The sequence below is a fragment of the Schistocerca gregaria genome, chromosome 4 (assembly GCF_023897955.1).
Source record: "Schistocerca gregaria isolate iqSchGreg1 chromosome 4, iqSchGreg1.2, whole genome shotgun sequence".
Lineage (NCBI taxonomy): Eukaryota > Metazoa > Arthropoda > Insecta > Orthoptera > Acrididae > Schistocerca > Schistocerca gregaria.
Window position 1 is genome coordinate 397,492,789 of NC_064923.1, and position 20,104 is coordinate 397,512,892.

The 20,104-nt window shown below is 37.9% G+C and overlaps 1 protein-coding gene across 2 annotated transcripts in view; it reads left to right on the top strand.

Moving 5' to 3' along the window:
• LOC126266837 (cell growth-regulating nucleolar protein-like) overlaps positions 1-20,104 on the top strand; it is a 60,268-nt gene that overhangs the window by 746 nt on the left and 39,418 nt on the right. For both annotated transcript variants that reach the window (XM_049971404.1, XM_049971405.1), the window contains exon 2: positions 7,110-7,236. In XM_049971404.1, the coding sequence (XP_049827361.1) occupies positions 7,112-7,236 (125 nt within the window). In that variant the 5' untranslated portion in view covers positions 7,110-7,111. The remainder of the gene's footprint in view (positions 1-7,109; positions 7,237-20,104) is intronic.

Sequence of the window (20,104 nt, forward strand, 5' to 3'; positions counted from 1 at the left end):
TGTACTAAAATCGGAGATTTATATACATATTGGTACCTTGTTTTTACGGGGATTGCCGGCCTGGGTAGCCGAGCAATTCTAGGCGCTTCAGTCTGGAACCTCGGGACTGCTACGGTCGCAGGTTCGAATCCTGCCTTGGACATGGATGTGTGTGATGTCCTTAGGTTAGTTAGGTTTAAGTAGCTGTAAGTTCTAGGAGACTGATGACCTCAGATGTGAAGTCTCATAGTGCTCAGATCTCCCCCCCCCCCCCCCTTTTTTTGTTTCACGGGGATTAAAGTATCGTTATTACGCTTACGTATGTTTTTTCTCAGGTGGCTATTCAGCAGCGTGAGTTTGTAAGAATGGAGAAAAAAATTCCCAGGACGCCAATGTTATGTATGCGAAGTGATAGATAATCAGCTCATAAATTATAGGTTGTGATATAATGATTTGACCAGTGCCGCCAAACAGAACTTCGGTTATTAATTTTGCTTGTGCGTCATTTTTTGAAATATAGTGTCAGATCTGTAGCCTGTGTTGTAGATTATGATGTTAAGGTGACATTTTCCTTGTGAATTGGCGAACCAACGAATTTGTTTTTATGATAATTATCATTCGTTTAAGGTGCGTATTTAATTTATATTAATATTGCAGTGGTTTATAATGTTGTATGTCAGATCATCCAATTGATGTCTGGGTGGGTTATTATTTATTAGTATCGTACTTCCTGCTATCAGCTTTGATAAATGTTACCATCAAGTAGTGTGGTGACTATGGCGTCATAATCAAATAATTTTATTATAGTCACTACAGGTAAATGCTATAACATTTCCTTTAACACGCCCATTGGCAATTTCCTCTACACTGAAGATCCGAGTTAATGCTTTATCTTTAGTGATGTTAGGTCTTCGTGCAATAACTGTTTCTCTCTGAAGGGTGCATCACTTATGCCCCGCTCCTTTCCCTGTAGGCTTGACACTCACTCTGTAAAAAACGCTTTTTTTTGGGCACTGATCCACCAATCAAATACACAACAATTATGACCAAGCTTTGGCTTGTGTTGCCAGGCAACCTCAGCATTCTTCATAGCATTCCACTAGTTCCCTCTAAAACTGTTCTGCTCACCAACAGAGCTGGATAGTATTCCAAAAATGCTTCAGTCATACTTTAGTTTTGACATTTTTAATATGTGGCAAAATAGGTTGTTATTATGTCTTCATGTCATTGTAGCTTTTGATGATGATTTCAGCTTTATGGCTTTAGGTTGCAGTCTGGAGCATTTCTCTGTACGTAACATTTCGTCTCATAGGCCGTATGGTGGAGATGTCCTCAGAAGCTGTAAAGTTGTATTTAGTAAATTATCAGACTTAAACAAGCTTAGAAAGACCAACTGTTTATATGTAACAAACAATGATCAAACCTTGACCACATTCACCTGCTGCAAAACTTGCCAGAGTTAAGGAGCTTGTACTGCAGAAGTGATAGTGTTGGTTGGTTTATTTTCTACAAAGACTCTTTCTGTTCAAGTTGTTTTTAACTTCTTTGGCCTCTGTACATTCTGTTATAGTAGGCCTAATGACTGGAACTTGATAAACTTGTTTCATATTTTCTGATTGATGCCATCAGTATTATCAAATCTGACATCGTTTCTCTCTTATGGACATTTGCCATGTGGTTAAGGAAATGGATTGAATCTACAATGAATTGACTATTTCCACCTCAATTTTGTGTATGAATTTGAATTTTAAATCTTGTGAACTATGTAAAAATCTATCAAATGTACATTCTATTCAGATTTCTTATCCAGTTTTCTTTTAATCTGTAGTTTCCACTTTGTTACTCATTCAGACATTGTCATGTTTTTGTTGCCTTTTCAATGTTGTCTTGTTTAATTTTCCTCCCTGTCTATATTTGACTGACTACTAGCCAAAATTATGATAGTGGACATACAGTTGGAATAAGCAGGCCCGTTAGATTTTTCATGGTGTCCTTAAATCAATTAAGGTGAAGGCCATAATTGTTTCATTGAAGAAAATACTGCCAGTTTCCTTCTATATTCTTGTAGAGTGGAATCTGACACTTCTGCAATGCCAAAATAACTTACTAACAAATTTTCCAGCATTATTTACACAAACAGTACTCAAGAAACCCAAAGAATCGCGTTAAAGAAATTCAGAAACAAACATCCCACACAGAGAGCATAACCATGTACTCCAATATGCACTTTTCAAATACATCACCACCTAATTATCACACACAGCACAATTGTCATTTTTTGGGGGGACATCAAACTATAATCAGGTCAACTATAGTTTGTGGTACACTCATCTGCTTTGACTCATGCCAATGAATGCAAACAAAAATAAAAATGACACAATGTCTACTCCTAAAGTAAGTAGAAACTAACAGGACAACTGCAGAAAATTGGGGGTATAGGGCTGGGACAAGCTAAATATACAACAAGAACAAAACACCACACTATCCCAAATGAAATAATTTAAAAAAATTAAATTACAGCATTCAGCTATGCAAACAAAACCATTGGCTATCCCCGATCTGAACCGCTGGAACTCTCACCAACCTCACGTTGTTACCACAAATGTGACACCTAACATGTCCTGCAATATCACCACCCATTGAGATTGTGATGATACACTCGTGGACTTCACTGTCATATCCGAACTTAACTTTTAAAAAAGCAATAAAAGATTAGACTTCTTTCCGCACAACAAGCACTAAACGAAACATACCTAACAACTTTTCGTACATCAAACACCAAGCTAATCAGACCTAACAAATATACCAAACACTCAAACAAAAAACGTTAATAACCCACTGAAAACCCTTCCACAACCCACATTCTCACACCAACTACCGAAACTGAAAACCACATTAGCACTAGGACAACCAAAACTCAGATGAACCCAATACCACACATTAAATTCAGCACATCCACCACCAGAGGGCATTATCAAGTACAATACGGCATCTACAAACATAACCAACTCAAAAAACTCTGCACTGTAGTGACGTCACGCACCATGACACTATTGTCACAGGTCATAGCTGATGGGTGGAATTATTAGTGCAAAGTATTGTTTATGAATGGAGATGTAATTTTTTTTGTTATGTGTATGACACTGCAGTTTACGAGAAGGTCTCTGCATGCTGCATTGGGGGAGGGTGGTGACATGTTGCACATGATTTACTTCCTACAGTTATTTGGTTTAATTACTCAGTGTTTGAAGTGTTAGGTTTTGTGGAGAAGGTGTGAGATTGACGAAAGTTACTTCCTCTCGAACCAGGTACCGGTGGTGTTGTCGATAGTGTCCTGTTGGGTTTCCTGATTTGAGAAGTGTAGGGTGGCCATTCAAGAGATTGTGTTTATATTTTTTATGCTGTGAGATTTATGGGGTTATGTATCAGCTGATTTTGGTTTATAAGTATGTTTGTATGGTTTTAATTTTTTATTGTAGAATGTACGATGTGTATGTTTATGTGCATAATTGGGGTTAAAGAAAACATCTGGTTCTACCCGTCTTCTTTGATCAATGACGTCACCAATATGGCAGAAACGACCATTCACAACTACTCCCATATCGTGACTATGAAGTCATAATGTAAACATGAAAACAAACACAAAATTAGATCAAAAAATCATAAAATACATATTCCTCCAAAAATATAATGAAACTAATGGGACAAGCTAGGGAAAGTGGAGGTTTTTGGGTGGGGACAAAGGAAACACATGCCACTAAACCAAATGACAAAAACTATAAAATAAAATGACCACAACCTTCCCAAAATCAACTAAATACAGTATCCACTGGAATCGAACACTTCCCTTGACCTGTGTAGGTCAAGAGCAACTATCGATACCAAATCATGAAACCCAAAATTACAACCACGTCCACAATCATCACTACCTCAAAAAGCACAACAAACCAACAAAATTTGAATCGAACACTTCCCTTGACCTGTTATCCTTAGGACATCTCCACATATAGCCATCCCTGATCAGAGACACCGGAACTTTAGTAAGCCTCATTTCTTCATTATACGCTGAACACTTCATGGCTTCAGCCAACAGGCCGAATAACTGAAGAAATTTTATTAGATACAATACACCGTCCCCCCATCATCGACGACAACCGAAAACTGTTGACCTTGTCAGTCTCATCCACACCTACCAAAGACATAAACAAAGTGATTTACCAATATTCACACACGATGAACAGAAAAAAAACTACAATAACATTGACATTACAAAACCAAAATTGTTAACTCACTGAGAAGTATTCCGCTGAAAGCACAGTTGCCACCGATACCACACAGGTGCAATGCTACCACGCAAATGAACTTCATACGCCACACAACACGGCAACCATAAACACCACCAGAGAGAACCACCGACCACAACAATGCACCACCTATAAATATGCAGCACACGCAAACTAAACCAAAAACGTGACCTAACACACAACACATACGCACACCACCAGAGAGCACCACCGATCATATCAAAACTACATGTACAAACACGCCACACTCACAAACTAAACTCCGCGGCGGCGTGATGTCACACACCACAAGAACCTTACGTCACGGGTCAAAGCCGACGGGTGGAATCGGACGCTTCGATTAACTCCATAATTGCATGTTTTTTGTAGTACATTGAAGTTGATGTTAACACAGTTTTTGATATAATTTTAGGTTGTGTTGTTAGTTGTTGGTACATGCATTGCTGGAAAAAAGAGAAAAGAAAGAAAAGAAACCCTTGGAAAGTTGACTTTGATTTTGATCCGATGTTGGCATATGCCAGCCACCTGGTCAATAGTAGATATACTGATAATGATATCAACATTGTCTGCCAACACAGTGTGTAATGGCATAGCTACCAGAGTGCCATCTGTATCTACCTTTTAATAGGGAATGCTGACTGTGAGAAGGCTCAGTCTGGCGCAGATGTGTGCAGTAAGCAGGCATCCATGCCACGGGGATGCACTCGTGCATCCTACAGCCAACTAAGTGAGTTTGAAAGGAGTCAAATCATGGCCTTACAAGTGGCAGGATGGCTCTTTTGGTGAATTGCCATCCAAGTTGGATGTGCTGAATCAGTTGTGCAACAATGCTAGTATCGGTTGTCACATGGACATTGTCACAAACAGATGTCCATGCAACACAGACACCCGCTAGGATCATCGTGTCGTAAGGGCAGCAATGACAGGTAGTACAGCTACCACACCATAGATAAGGGGCCATGTAAGCCCAGATGTGTCAACACAAATTGTTGCGAACTAATTATTAGCAGTGTGACTACAGGCCTGTTCACCTCTAGCCCATCTTCCACCCATGCCACAGTACAGACGTGCACGACTAGACTGGTGCCGTCAGACGGTCACTGGGAAGATGGTTTGGCATGCTGTGGTCTTCAGTGACAAAAGCAGATTCCACCTGCATGTAAGTGGTGGTCATTGGCATGCACAACATAGACCTGGTGAGTGCTGTCTTGTAGAGTGCATCCATCCAAGGCACACTGGCCCCCTTCGCTAGCCTTATGTTTGGGGTGTGACAAGCTACAACTGTTGTTCATTTTTTGTGTTTCTAGAGGTGGCATTAACTGGTGCTGGGTACGTGCAGCATGTTGCTGTCTCGTTATTTTGCTCTTCTTCTTGCAGCACGAAGGTGATGTGTTTATGCAACCAGAAAATGCTTGCCTGCATATTGCCTATGAAGCTGAACGTGCTCTGCAAGACATGCAATGGCTTCTCTGGTCAGCACAGTCTTCATACTCCAATTGATCACATGAGGGGTTTGATGAGATAAGAAGTGACTTGTCAACCAACAGCTCTTACAGAACTACGTGAACAGGTCAAGGGAGCATGGTGTAATGTATCCCAGAGCAGTATTTGCCATTTGTACAATCAGTGAGATGCCAGAGTCAGTGCCTGCATTGCCACCACATACTAATATTGACCCGTGCTGAAACACCCATATCTGTTATCTATGAACCACTTGTTATACATATGTAAATGATATAATTTCATGTATGCGCTTCTGCAACAATAAATCTTGACTGAATTGGAAACCTTAAAATGGTGTACTATTCCCACCTTCACCCCAGCAGTGTATTAGGGTTGTGGTTGGTAGGTGTCATGGAGTTTGTTTTACCTATATCAGTCAGGTTAGGATTTCGATATGGTTATAGGCTATCAGTGAGTTTTGGTTTTATGGTATGGTGGACTTTGTCTTAGCTATATAAGTCAAGTGACGTGTTAAATACCAGATTGGTAGAGTTGTGTGCGATTTTGTAGTATCGTGTATTTTGTTTGAGCTCTATAGATCAAGTGAAATTTTCACTACCGGTTGTTGGAATTATGTGGGTTCATGGTATCGTGGGCTCATTTGAATTCTGTATGTCAAGTGAAATTTCCTATACACCACACTCCTCAGAGTTGTACCGTAATCTTCATTCATTTCTTTGGATTTCTGGTTTGACTCCTATTAGCAGCCTGTGATTTCTAACCATTCTTAATTATCATATCTGTAATCAGTGACTGCACCTCTATTTGTGTTTTTGGATATCTCTGTCACTGATTGTCACTGTTGGGCCACCTATAGCTATTCTCTTATGATTCAGTGAATACCATCCATCTTAAACATACATTACATTTCCCATTTGTCATTGCATGGTGAAGAAAAACATTACTAAACATGAGCGATAACATTCCCTTCCGTTTGTGTGTCTGCCAGTCCTGTCCTGGTCGCTTCTATTTCATCAGCTATAAACGATCTCTCCTGTTGATTTCAATACCCATTTTATGCTGCTCATGTCCGCCTTAGAACTGACAAAGATAAACCCATAACATAAATTCTTCCGCAGTGATTTTTCTGTCTGATGGAATATACTACCTCATCTTATCTACTTTTCATATTGTGTATATTTTCTTTTTACTGTCTTATTTGTGTCAATGAAGAGAATGTGGTGTTGGTTTATGTACTTCAAAGAATATAGATGCATGTGTGGAAGTTCGTTGAGTTGATCATATGATGCTTGTTCGAACAGTCAGTCATTGATGAAGCTTGTTACATATTCGTCAAAAGTACTAACTGGCTGTTTATTGCAGGGATGGTGTTTTTCATCTGCAGCCACTGTGGTGCATCCTTAAAGAAAAATAAAGTTGACAAACATTATGCACTTCAGTGTCGTAATGCTCCCCAAGTGTCTTGTATGGATTGCCACAAAGAATTCAGGTATGTTGCAGTGAGGAAAATTTTGTAGCTACTAATATTCAGATGGAGATGCATTAAGGTATGTTTGGTCATTCTAGCATAGGTACTTCGTGACTGACTTTTCTTGTTCGCTTTTGTTGCCTTGTAAACAACTTAGCCAATTATTAAATGTCTGCTGCAAACACAGCATTTTAGTGTTTCTTGAAAATGCTTGGACAATTCTTGAGTCAAAATTATCGTTATCCTCTAGATCATGCCAGATTTAGGGTTGTGGCCTACCTGTAAGACTTTAACTTTGCAGCATATGTAGGGTCAGCTAAGATATCTTCACAATTTTTTTCTTGGCTGTTTAGAGTTTCTCTAAGAGAAAGTTGCAGTTCTATACTATAATACATGCCATGTGAGTTTGTCATTGGTGAGATATTTGTTTTGCTTTCAGGACAGCAATTCAAATTCCTGTCAAACCATTCAAATTAAGGTTTTCTTTCGTGTCTTTAAATGGCTTAAGGCAAATGCCAAGATGGTTTCCTTTAAAAGGACACAAGTGATTTTCTTCTCCATACTTTGCTGTCTCTAATGACCTCTTTGGCAGTGGGATAATTAAACCTTACTCTTTCTTTATTATTGTTAGTTTCAGTATTTGTTAATTTTTTAAATGCGTGTATTTGTGGCCTTTTGCTGTACTTTTGTATGATGTAGATCAAGTCAACTCAAACTGTTATTCTTGTTCTCATTATTCTCAGTACAAACAAAAGTTGTTTAAATGGCAATTTTATATTCTCAAGTGCCAGTTGCTTAGAGCTCCTCAGGAGATGAGGTTAACTGGTAGGTATTTCCTCCTTTTACCTCTAGTTCTATCCCACAAGGTGAATTGGAGGATGGGCAGAGGAGACGGGAGAGATGGTAACCAGTGTGAAATTGCCATCCAATGCACTATGTGAACTGGTAGTGCTGGTGCTGTAGTAGGAAGTGATAAATTGCAGGAAGAAGTCATTTGATGAGACGAGGGATGAATATACATGCCACAAACATAAGCATATTCTTGGGAATACTGTTTGTAATTGAGAGTATATGAAGGTATGCAAAAACAGATTAAATGTTTGGTTGGATAATAACAGACCATAGGAGTGGAAACTTTTTTAATTTTCTTAATATAACTGATAAATCTATGTTCCAGATCAAGACTTCAGACTGGACTCTTCTCTTTCACCGACTTAGCACTTACCGACATCCAGACAAATTTCGTCACCTGTCCTCTCTGGATTGTGAGCTGTGCCTGGATAACAGAATCAGTCATAATATGGCCCACAAAAGATATGATTCTGGTTTTAGCCCCAGTCCAGCACACAGTTTTAATTTGCTACGAAGTTCCAAAACAGTGCATAGTTTTGCTGCAGGGTGAAAGATTCATTCTGGCTATTAAAATTATTTTTCAAACATAGTTTCTTAAAGGCAACAAATGTTGTTCCTTGTTATGGTTAAAGATATTATTTCGTTCTTAATTTATATGATATAGTGCCTGTCGGGGAGTGAATTTTTTCCCACTCTGTGTAGAAATAGCGGTATTCGTATTGTCGTGCGCTGTGCTGCATGCAGTGTGGAATAGCAGTTAGCATTGCTGGCTGGCTTACTGTGGCTCAACAGTTTGAACTTGATCATCTTCAAATATTTATTATTCAGTATGTATCATTTCTGGAACATTCTTGAAGTTTCTTATGCTTGTAATGTAGGCATATGTAATGTTTGTATAAATAGCATTTTCTGTCCAGGATGCAGTTCTGTATTGTCTGGACTTCGTTAAATTCCTTGAAGAACCTGCTTTTGGGTGTGGGCTTGATTGAATGTGGTTATGAAGGGACAACATTAAATTGAAATAAGTTATGATTAATGAACCTTTCTGTTCCTTCAAAGTTGTTTTAGCCCCTTAGAAACAGTTTCCCATTAAGTACAGAGTAATTCTTATTTAGAATCCACTGTCACAATATTTGACATTCGACCTTTGTGCATTCATAAGAAAATGATAGATTGCAAGAAGAGAGAGGAAAAATGAAGAGAATTGTATGCAAATTTATCAAAAACTGCTGACAGGAAAACAATGGAGTTTCTTTATATACCTTGTTGGCATTCTCGCAATTTCACTTCAAATGAAGGAAGTTGGATACTAGAGGTGTGCAGCATGAACATCAAGCTTGCTCATTACATGTGAAATCAGTAGCTGTATGGGAATGGAGTAGCGAGAAACTCGTTGCTAGAGTACAGGGCCTCATGAATGAGAGCACACTGGTAGTGGGTGGAAAATTGGCAAAGTGTGTCAATGTCGACTGGCCTGCTGTAGAAAAGGTATGCGTGATTAGAACATGTTTAATGAATATTTTGTTTTATCATCATAATATTTTGGTAGCACTTTTGCTTCCAAATGTCACAGTATCTGGAAACAGCTACAATTTTCATTCCTTCTGCTTGTGCCTAGAAGCAAAACTTTTGTCTGCTGTAATAATACTCATTTTTTGAAACTATGTCATGACTGTGCTCTGACTATTCCTCAAGATGTGACGTAAGAGTAATCCTTCACATCCTTCTCTTTAGCACTGGGCTAACAGTATTGGTTTCAGTCACTATTTGAAATTAAGAATAGTATTGAGAAACATTTGTTCTGCCAAATACAGCTCCCTATCTCGTTATCTTGCTACTTTAAAGTAGTGAAGCAAACTTTATTAAACTAGAGGGCAAAGATAGCAATATGATGCTACTTATTCCCATAACTTTTACATGCTGAAAGTTGGACAACTCCTTTGTTAATTAAGACAAGTTATTAAAATTTTCCAGTGAAATTGAATGAAAGTTTTTTCTAAACCTGTTACTGGAATTTATTTTACATTCCATCTTCTATACCTGAACTTTCAATTGCAGTTTAGCTTTTTAACTGTATATGTAACTGAGGGAAATTAAATAAGACAATGAGCGAAAGAAATGCATGTTTACTCATACTTTTAGCATGGCACTGTTCAGAACTATAAGAGGTTTGAAAATAAACTTATGCAGTCTCGTTTCAAGTGATGTAAAAGTAAACAAGTAAAACTGCAGGAAAATCCAAAGCAATGGATTAGGTACCTGATTCATCTGTTATTCACTTGCAGAAATTCCTAACAAAATTAGAAACGATTAGCTGGAAATTTTCCCAGCTGATACTTCCCCAACTTATTCAGTGTCTGTGTAGTAGAATGTAAGTTATGTCTGCTAATAGCCGTAGGACATCTTTCTTTGTCATCATAATACACTAGACTCTTGCTAGTCTGGCCATTCCTGGCACATATGGGTGCCAGATTAGCAGAAGTGCCAGATTATTGAGTGTCTGAACTGTATTTTATTCATTTATTTTGAAATCATAGGGGATGTAGTGTACTTTACTTTATTACACCGAAGTATACAATTTTAAAACATAGAGGATATACTTTACTAAATCCAAAAATACATTAATTTTCAAATAAAACTTAGTCCATGAGTGTACAATATACTGTACATAATTACACAGTTGTATCACTCACTATGAAACATGTCCCTAATTTTTAACTGTCACAATGATGAAATGTGACGGTGGCATGCTTTATCACGCAACCACTTTACAAGCATCTCATCAGTACTGCATGTATCTGGTTGTTGCATGATGTACTCCAGGAAGGCCTCGGCAGCTTCAGCATCAGCAATGTGAGAAATCTTCATGCTCTCCCCTCCTGTGTCCTCTTCTTAATCACTACTTTCTTACATGCTTTTGATTATTTCTTCCCCCGTTAAAGTTTGGTCTGTGTCACAGTTTTCCTCATTCAGCCACTTAGCAACAAATTATCAATTTCTTCTCCTCCTCCTGGAAGGCTGTGGAACATGTCAGTGTACAAAGTAATTGATGATTCCAAATTGACTGGCTCTTCGCTGTCTCTCGCTACTGGATCCAACTCGACATCAATGGATGGCCACAATTTTCTCCAGCTCTTCATTATGGTAGCGTTCTCCATTTTATTTCATGCTTCAGCTGCTTGAAAATCATCATCACGTAAGTTAATTGCTTTCCACGGCTTCAGCATAGTCTCGATAGTCGTTTTCACTTTCGTTCAACAAGGAGATAAGTGAATGTCGAGAATGACTTTTAATTAATTCCAAAATGCCCTCGTCCATGGGCTGAATTAGGGCTGTCACATTGGGTGGGAGAAAGAGTGCTTGTATACCGTAGGGCTCAAGAGAAACATCTGAAGAAGGATGACTGGGAGTTTTGCCAGTTATAAGGATAGCTTTCAGTGCAAGCTTTTTCTTCTTCAGGTCTTTTCTCACTGCTGGTACAAACATTTCATAGAACCACCGAGAGAATATTTGTCTGCCCATTTGTGCTTTCTTCTTAGTGCAATACTGCACTGGTAGAGTATTATGTCAGTGTGTTGAAAACAATATGGATGTTCGGATTTTCCAATCATCATAAGTGGCAGTTTATGACTCCCATTTGTGTTATAATACACCATTAATGTTACACGCTGTTTCTATTACTTGTAGCCACGAGCTTCCTTCTCAATATTGGCAGCTAATGTTTTTGAAAGAAGCATCTTGTAAAAGAATCCTGTTTCATCAGCATTATAGGAGGCATCAGCAGTTAAATCTTCTTCCTCCATTATCTTTCGTATCTTGCTTACAAACTCATCAGCATCCTTATCGTTATCTGAGCCACTTTCCCCAGTGACTGGCAGCTGCCAAATGCGATGTCGATTTTTCCAGTTTCATAGCCAACCTTCGCTCACTGCAAACAAGTTACTACCACCAAGTTGTTTGTTAAATGCAGTTGCTTTTTCCTTTATAATCGTGTCACTGACTGGAATTCCTTTACTGTGTTGTTGTATGAACCATCTGTAAACAGCTACGTCCAGTTCATTTCCACTCTTTCGCGTAACCTTCCACTTTCCCAACTCGCTATCCATTTGTGTTGAGTACTGTCGAACATCATCTTTCTTTTTGGTGTCATAAATAGTTACTCGTCCAACGTTGAACTCGACAGTAGTGGCTTTCTGTGAAGAACCTCGATTTAACTTGTCTAAAATTTCGAGTTTCTGTTTAAAGTCTAGTCTTTTAGAAGACATGATTCTGAACTGTAAGGAAAGCTAAAATTTCAATTACAGTATATAAAGCATTGTTTAAGTAATCATTGTTGCGCAGGGCAATTCATTATGTGTTTTTGGATATGTGCTGGACTACTGAGGGCCGAATTATTGAGTGTAGTGTACTGTTACCAACTGCATTTTAAAGTGTGAATGAGTCTCATGAGTGGCATGAGCACAGTGGAACATGCTGCTCTCTGTGCTTGATGTCTGTCACCAGCTCCTGCCCCATTGCACCTTGGTCTGTGAGAATGTGACACTGTGGCCACAAGCTTACAAAGGAATCTGCAGTCCGAGAGGAGCGACTATTTGATATTCGTAGCTTGGATAAAATAACTTTGCTTATGACATAGATGGGGGTGAAGGTCGGTACTGTCTAGCACACATTGCCATTCAGTCTATGAACATGTACTTGTAGATTATAGTCACTATCTTCATCTGGGGGAGGGCATTAGTGGCAGCAATAGAAGCAGAGGCTACAGTCACCACATTGTGTACATAAGTATCAACTTTGATGGTGAATAACATCCATAAGATGAATACTGCAAAGTAACAAATTTCCTAGCAAACCAGGAAAAATTGTGCATTGAGAATACAAAGTAGTTTCATGCACGGGGTAGGATTAACCCTGAGCAGTCTGTGGGAGTTAACAAATGCTTTTCCATCCTGGTTCAGGCCACTGCTGTGCTGGTCTCCAATCTCTTCCCTGAGAAAATACAAAACACAAATAGTTAAATTATGATAGCATGCAGAATGAAGTTTACCCTATTCAGACAGTTTGTGTACATGACATCATACTTTAACTATGACTATTGCAACAGGAAGGCCATTCATTATTAAAGGCTCATGTCCACTAGCAACTTTTGCAAGGTACTTGCATAAGCTGCTTCTGTGGGTTATTTGAGATGGAAATAGCCGCAGCAATTAGACTTCCACAAGTTTTCATCAGTTTGCAGTTGTAGCTTCTGGAAGCTAATGGAAACAATTTCTTGCATCTTGCTGTGAGTACTCTGAAAAGTTGCCAGTAGCTGAAAGTTTTTCTCAGACTGGTGTTTCGTGCATTCAGTACTGTACGAAAATGTCAGTATTGAAAAGGAGAATGGCACCAAGACAGTTGAACCGAAACAAATGTACCAAGGGAATCCATAAACATATAATTGGCCACTGTCGGCCAAGTCAGTGTGAAATGAATTTACTGATTATTTTGTTTCGCCAGAAGGGGAAGTAGAATGGCAGTACACACATCTTTAAATTTTAGCTGATTTTTCAATATTAACACAAATGTAAATGCACTACATTTATAAAAGCAATAAATGCTTTGTGCAAAAATTGTAATAATTGAAAGGTCATTGCATTGCTTGGTGATATCGCTTTGCATTCTGGTTTTGAACAATTTAGTGTACAATAGACAATGTATTTTTGAAAATTGCATATGGCAATCCCAGAATGTTTTTAATGTGTGTACGAAGTCCTCTGATTTTATTTCCATCATTGGTGTTTTTTGACAGTTTAAATATGTGCGCCTCTGTATCCATAACTTTACCTAAAAATTTCCTTCTTTTGTAACTTTTTGTTTTTCGTCACGGTTTTACTTCAGTAGTGGTAATAATATTCCCACAACAGTGGCAGTTGCTCTGGTTTGTAAGCATAATCCTATGTACTTCCACTTGTCTATTGCATGAAGCAACTCTAGTGGAGACACTTCTGCAAGTACTTGTAGTAAGTTCCAGAAATTAATTTGCACAATTGACTTGCAAAAGTGAACTCGTGCAAGTTTTTGTTCTAATGTAAACACCGCAGTAAGAACTTGCAGAAGTTACTAGTGGACACACGCCTAAAGGGACAGTTAACTTATATTTTAGGAATAGTGTGGGGAATATGTACCACTGTAGAGTAGCACCTAAGTGGAATATAAACTTGGTATAACATATCTGGCAATTTGGTGCTGGGTTAAAGAGATTATCTGGAGAATAAATATGATGACTTCAGAAGTAACCATGTTATTAGACAGTGAGGAGGAAATTTTGCTGAAATGTTTGGCAGGGTGCAGAAGGGGAAGAAAGCAAGATTAAGGTCCAGTTATTTATAAGATTACATAAATTCAGACCTTGTTACTAGATGTCATCCATTGAAGGGTGCTGTATTCAATCTTTTAGATGATATAAATGAGAAAGTGAAAAAGATTGATAAGTGAGTCTGCCCCTGTATTTTATTGTGTTGCTCTGTTGTTTACATGCATCAAATGGAATACATTTTTTCCTTACTGGTATTTCAAAATTTCGTGTAATTACTATGTAAGAGAATCCAGGGAATGATATTTTGTATTTTTATATAGTTTACAAAGAGGTAGTATATCCATTCACAAAGAAAGAGTCACAAATTTATCTTCTTTTGAACAAGATAATGATTGAAGCAGAAGAAATGAATTAAAATTTGTGCTGCGGCGAGACTCGAACCTGGGTCTTCTTGCTTGATAGGCAGAAATGCTAACCATTACACCGCCACAGCACTGTCAACATTGCTGCGCGAACTACTCAAGTTGAGTCCCCTTCCCACCACAAATTTCAATTCATGTCTTCAGCTTATTTTCCGTTACATTGTCTCCAATGCCGGAGAGCCCTGGCAATAGTGACAATGTAAGGGAAAATAATCTGAAGACATGAATTGCAGTTTGTGTTGGGGAAGGCACTGAACTTATGTTGACTATAGTGCTGTAGTGGTGTAATGGTTAGCATTTCTGCCTAGCGAGCAAGAAGACCCAGGTTTCAGTCCCAGCCACAGCACAAATTTTAATTCATTTCGTCTGCTTTGATCATTATCTTAGATAAAGAAGAGACTTAAATGTCTCAGGGGAAAATATAATTATAACGTTCTTCTGAACATTTTCATGTCAATGTATTTTTCATTGCTATGTATTGCTGCAATTTGTGTTTTATTTAGCTAAAACAAAGCACAAATAAAATATGCATGTCAGTACTGAAAAAGCTCCTTTCTTGAGACTTGCAATTGGATAGAACAACAAGATTTTAATTTATTCTTCGTCCCCTGATGGTGCTATGGATTGTTGTTTTATTTTTCATCTTCTGATGATTCCAAGGATTGTTTTTACTGTTCGCACAGCATCATTAATTCATAGAGGAAAATGTTATTCCAGGATCTGCATTTCCATGTTTTGTGTCCTGTAAACAACCAACAGTCTCAGAACAATTAAGTTTATTTAGTAGAGATATTAAGATGACAGTCCTGTTAATGCTGAAAAATTCTCTCTCAAGTAGCATCATTAACTTTAACAGTTACAGGTTAGTTTTTGTGAAGCATAAAGCCAGTGCTTTTACCATATTCTGAAGAATGTTTTTTGAATCTTGGTCAAAAGCAGTGCAGTGGTGTATAGCGCTCACTGATATTGGCTTATAAACAGTCTACTTGTTGACGCATTTTCTCACATTATTTGTCTTTTGACTCAAATACAGCAGCCTGCCTATTCATCTTAGAGCAAAAATTGAAACGAAAAGATGCACATTCACACATGACGATAACTGCTTTCGTAACAGCTGGTAAGTGGCACATTGAAAGGTGTCTGATGGGTCCATCGTTCGGTTTCTTCACATATCAGATTTGCCCAGAACACTTCATGTCGGCTCCCCTGTTTTTTGTTTTTTTTTGTTTTTTTTTTGTTTTTGCTTTTTTATTATTTTTTTCCCCCTCAGCAAATGCCAGCAATCTAGCAGTTGTAGTGTCAAAATTGCGTGGTGAAACTAAACATTGCAGTTTGTTGCTAGTGCTAAGCACCGATTATGTCAGCATTCCCCCTCCATCTCTGCCTGCCACAATGACCAGTCTTGTCTTTTAGATTTTTGTTCATCATTTTCAGCAAATGTTTTTGAAGAATGTCAACATGAAGAAATAGCACACTAGTTGCGTTAAGGGTTTTTTAACTTAACTGGTGTGCTGGTTCTTCATATCGGAAATCTTGTTATTCCATTCACACTGCCCCCCCCCCCCCCCCCCCCTCCCGGGTATCCATTTCATTTTCATTGAAAAAGGGCACATTTAAAATAAATTAGAGAAAAACCTGGTACAATGAAGAAGAAAAAAAAAACAGGACATAAATATTGTATTGACTAAATTTAATACACATACAAGTTTAATTTTACAACATGCACTCAGATGATCCCAAATCGCTTTTTACAATTATTCTATCACCATAGTTTTCACTTTTATTTACTTTATCAAGAAGTTCATTTTCATTTGAAATTGTATCATAAGTCAGTACACGATACACCATTAAAGTGTTTTGACAATGAGCAAGGCCCTCACTGTTTCAACTTTCATTCTGTTTTTTTCATCTGACCACAAAGAGTTCACTAATGAAAGCACACGTTCCACAGTAGCATTTGACCCAGGAATTGCCAGACAAAACACCAAATCAATCATGTTTTTCATGTTAATGTTTTTACTTTTGAAATAAGCAAATATTTTACACCTGTAAACACTTTGTCTCCTTCTCTTTGTATGAAGTTCTGTGCACATGAAAATTTGGTACAATACTTTTAACAAAAACACAACAGTCCTGAATATCCTTCCACTGTAGCTGCTCTTTTTCAGTATTAACCCAGTCAAATGCTTTAAGAGGTGTGAGAAATGGTAAACACCATTTTTAATGTACTCAATGCAAGAGTCATAGATGATGTCAGCGTAAATATGAAATTGTTCTACAGTAATTTCACCCTCTTCTTCCACCATTCTTAGAGTCTCATGTAGAAAGGATGTTAGAAATCTTTCACATTTTCTACGTTGTAATTTGCCCAATGATTTGTTTATTTCTTGATAATTCCAGTATTGTGATTTCTTGTTTCTCAGTACATTTAATTGTTGTGGAGGAAGGTTTTAGCTGGCTAACAAGAAAATGCAGAACAATAGACCCAGGGTTATCAAAGAATTGTTTAAGGATAACAGGACACTTATCAAGGGAAATGAAATATGGTTTCAAAGCAAGAAATTTCTCTACAATTCTTTCCAATGCTGGTAGCAGAGATAGCCACCTTGTCTTGCTGCGCCCCCAGTACAGTTTTGTATTCAGTTTCAGTAAACTTACAGAATGACTTCAGAGATTCAACCCTTACTCTATATATATATATATATATATATATATGTGTGTGTGTGTGTGGAAATGCTGGTGGATTTTGTCTACAATAAATTGGCAGTCGATGGGTAGGCAATCTGAGCCGGTTTGTAAGGAAAGGAATTGTGCACTACATGTGCTGGACAGCTAACACCTGCTATATTATTCACTGTGTTCTGTTGCAGTTTATAGAACAAATTGTTTTTTTTTTTCCTTTTTTCTGCTTACTACCAAAATTGGTGTTGGTGTTGTCTGCAGAAACTGCAATCACCGTTCCCTCAAGATCATATTTCTTTAAAACCTCCAGCACATAATTCTGAAGTAAATCTGAAGTTTCTCCAGATAAATTAACCTATTCGAACACTTTCACTGTGATGCCACTTTCAGAGTGAAAATACCTGATAAGGAGAGGAACCAACTTCAAATCCAGATGATTTGATGTATCAATCATTACAGAAATGAATCGAGCACTTTTCAGTTCATTTAAAACCTGCTGAGCTGCATACGGTACAATAACAATTGAACTGATTGCATTACATTTTGTGTGTCCACATATGAATTTAGGATTGAAAAGTTTTTAACAACTGCTGTAGTACAGTCCATTGACTTAAAGCTATGGTTATGCATTGCATTGTGGTATGTAAACGTAGCTCCTTGTACTGCCAACTGCCTGTCCATTTCTGTTACTGATTTTAAGTTTACATAGTAGTCACTCACACATTTATTTGCTCTTTTCGTTTGATCACTCGTGCTATGTTTCTTCGTCTTAATGTGATTCACAATGTCAGGCCTTTCACCATGACCAATAGCAAATTTTGATCTGCAGAACATACATTCTACAGTTTCTCCAATACCAGTGATAAAAGGAAACTCGCTTTTTATATTGCTGTTAAAATTACACTTTCGTTTTGGCATAATGGCACAGTGATTGAACAGTGCAAAACATAAACAGTGCCGTGACGAAAGCTAGAGAACAAGTATCAGTGGTGTAGAGTATCCCTGGGCTGAAAGGATGGATGCAGTGGATCGATTTAGAAGAGAAGAATCTTCGTTGTTATTCGTAACCTATAGTGTATTTAAGATTACTTGCGATTTGTGACAGTTCGGTAGATGTTTGGGGTATACTGAAAGTCATCACATGTTTCCTAGCATAAATAATTGCATAGTTAATAGCAAGTCAAACAACCGGTAGGGTAAAATACTCTAGCCAATCGGAATTATAAAAAAAAAGGACATTTGAGCATCCCCAAAAAAATTTTCGGAGAAGTGGAACATTTTGGTAAAAAAATGGGACTGTCCCAGGAAAAACGGGATGAATAGACACCCTACCCCCCACCCTCCAGTGCAATCGGCGTTCTTCTTTTGTGCCACATATACTTGCTTCACACAGTCAAAGAGAAACAGTGAAAGTAAAATTATATCCTACTACCATTTCAGGGAAACAACTTCAAATGTACTCTAAAAATTGTGAAAAAATGTAAAATTAAAATACTGGCACCCAAAATTGCCGTTCTGATATCAATATATTGGGAGAAAAAATATTGCTGATATACAGAAATATCGATATATCAGTATTTTATTAACAGCCCAATCATGTACTATAAATAAAAAATTACAAAAATTGCCTTGTGATCCTCTTGCTTGGTCATTGCAAATACTGATAACTCTTAATCTTCTCCATAGATGTCATTTAATAACTACCATATGATAAAATACTGAACCTGCATATCCACAATAATGGCAAAAGGAGATGCAAAGTAGATGTATAGCAGTTTACAAATATTACTTGCATTAGACAAACCATTGTTACTTCCCTTAATTAACCACTGAATGAAGTAAATACAACCCAGCCAGTGAATAATGCCTTGGAATTGAGAGCCATAAGTTTTACTAAGTGATCTCTGTGTCAGATATTGCAGGACATACTGAAAATGCCGCATGATGCATGCTGTGAACAACATAGATTACCTTTTACAAAGTAGTTGTTGCTAGCACTGTCTGCCTCTGTAGCGTTGCGGCAGTATTACCACCTACCACACGGGGCCTGGGTTCGATTCCTGGCAGGGGACTGGGTGTTATTTTCATTACCATTGACTCACAAGTCACTGAAGTGGCGTCAACGAAAGAGGACTTGCAATACTGCGGCTGAACTCCCTCGAATGGGACCTCCCGGCCAACAATGCCATATGATCATTTCCTTGTTTTATTGCTGGCACTGCTGTTTCAATGCATTATGTAGTATTGTGATAATCATTCGTGTTACAAAGCTTCATTCACTTGCACCTTACCTTGAAACGTCTTGGAGCTTAATTATCCCCCATATGGTATTGTACATTAGATGTGACATGCTCCATGTATGGACCAGTTTGCTACCCCTGTTGCATTTTGCTAGATATAATGTTTCCTTGTTTCTTATTTAGTGTGTCATACTTTGCCTCAGCTGCTCACCAGATGTGTTCAAACATTTGAATATTGAAAATCTGACGCCATTTTTCCCATCTTTTATTCTGAATTTTAGAAACAAACAACATATGTCTCACTGGCCAAACAGCATTACCTGAGTCTTTATTTAACTGACTTCAAGATAGCTTGTTGTTAGAGTTGCAGATTCTCCAGTAAAATGTGTCTGGTT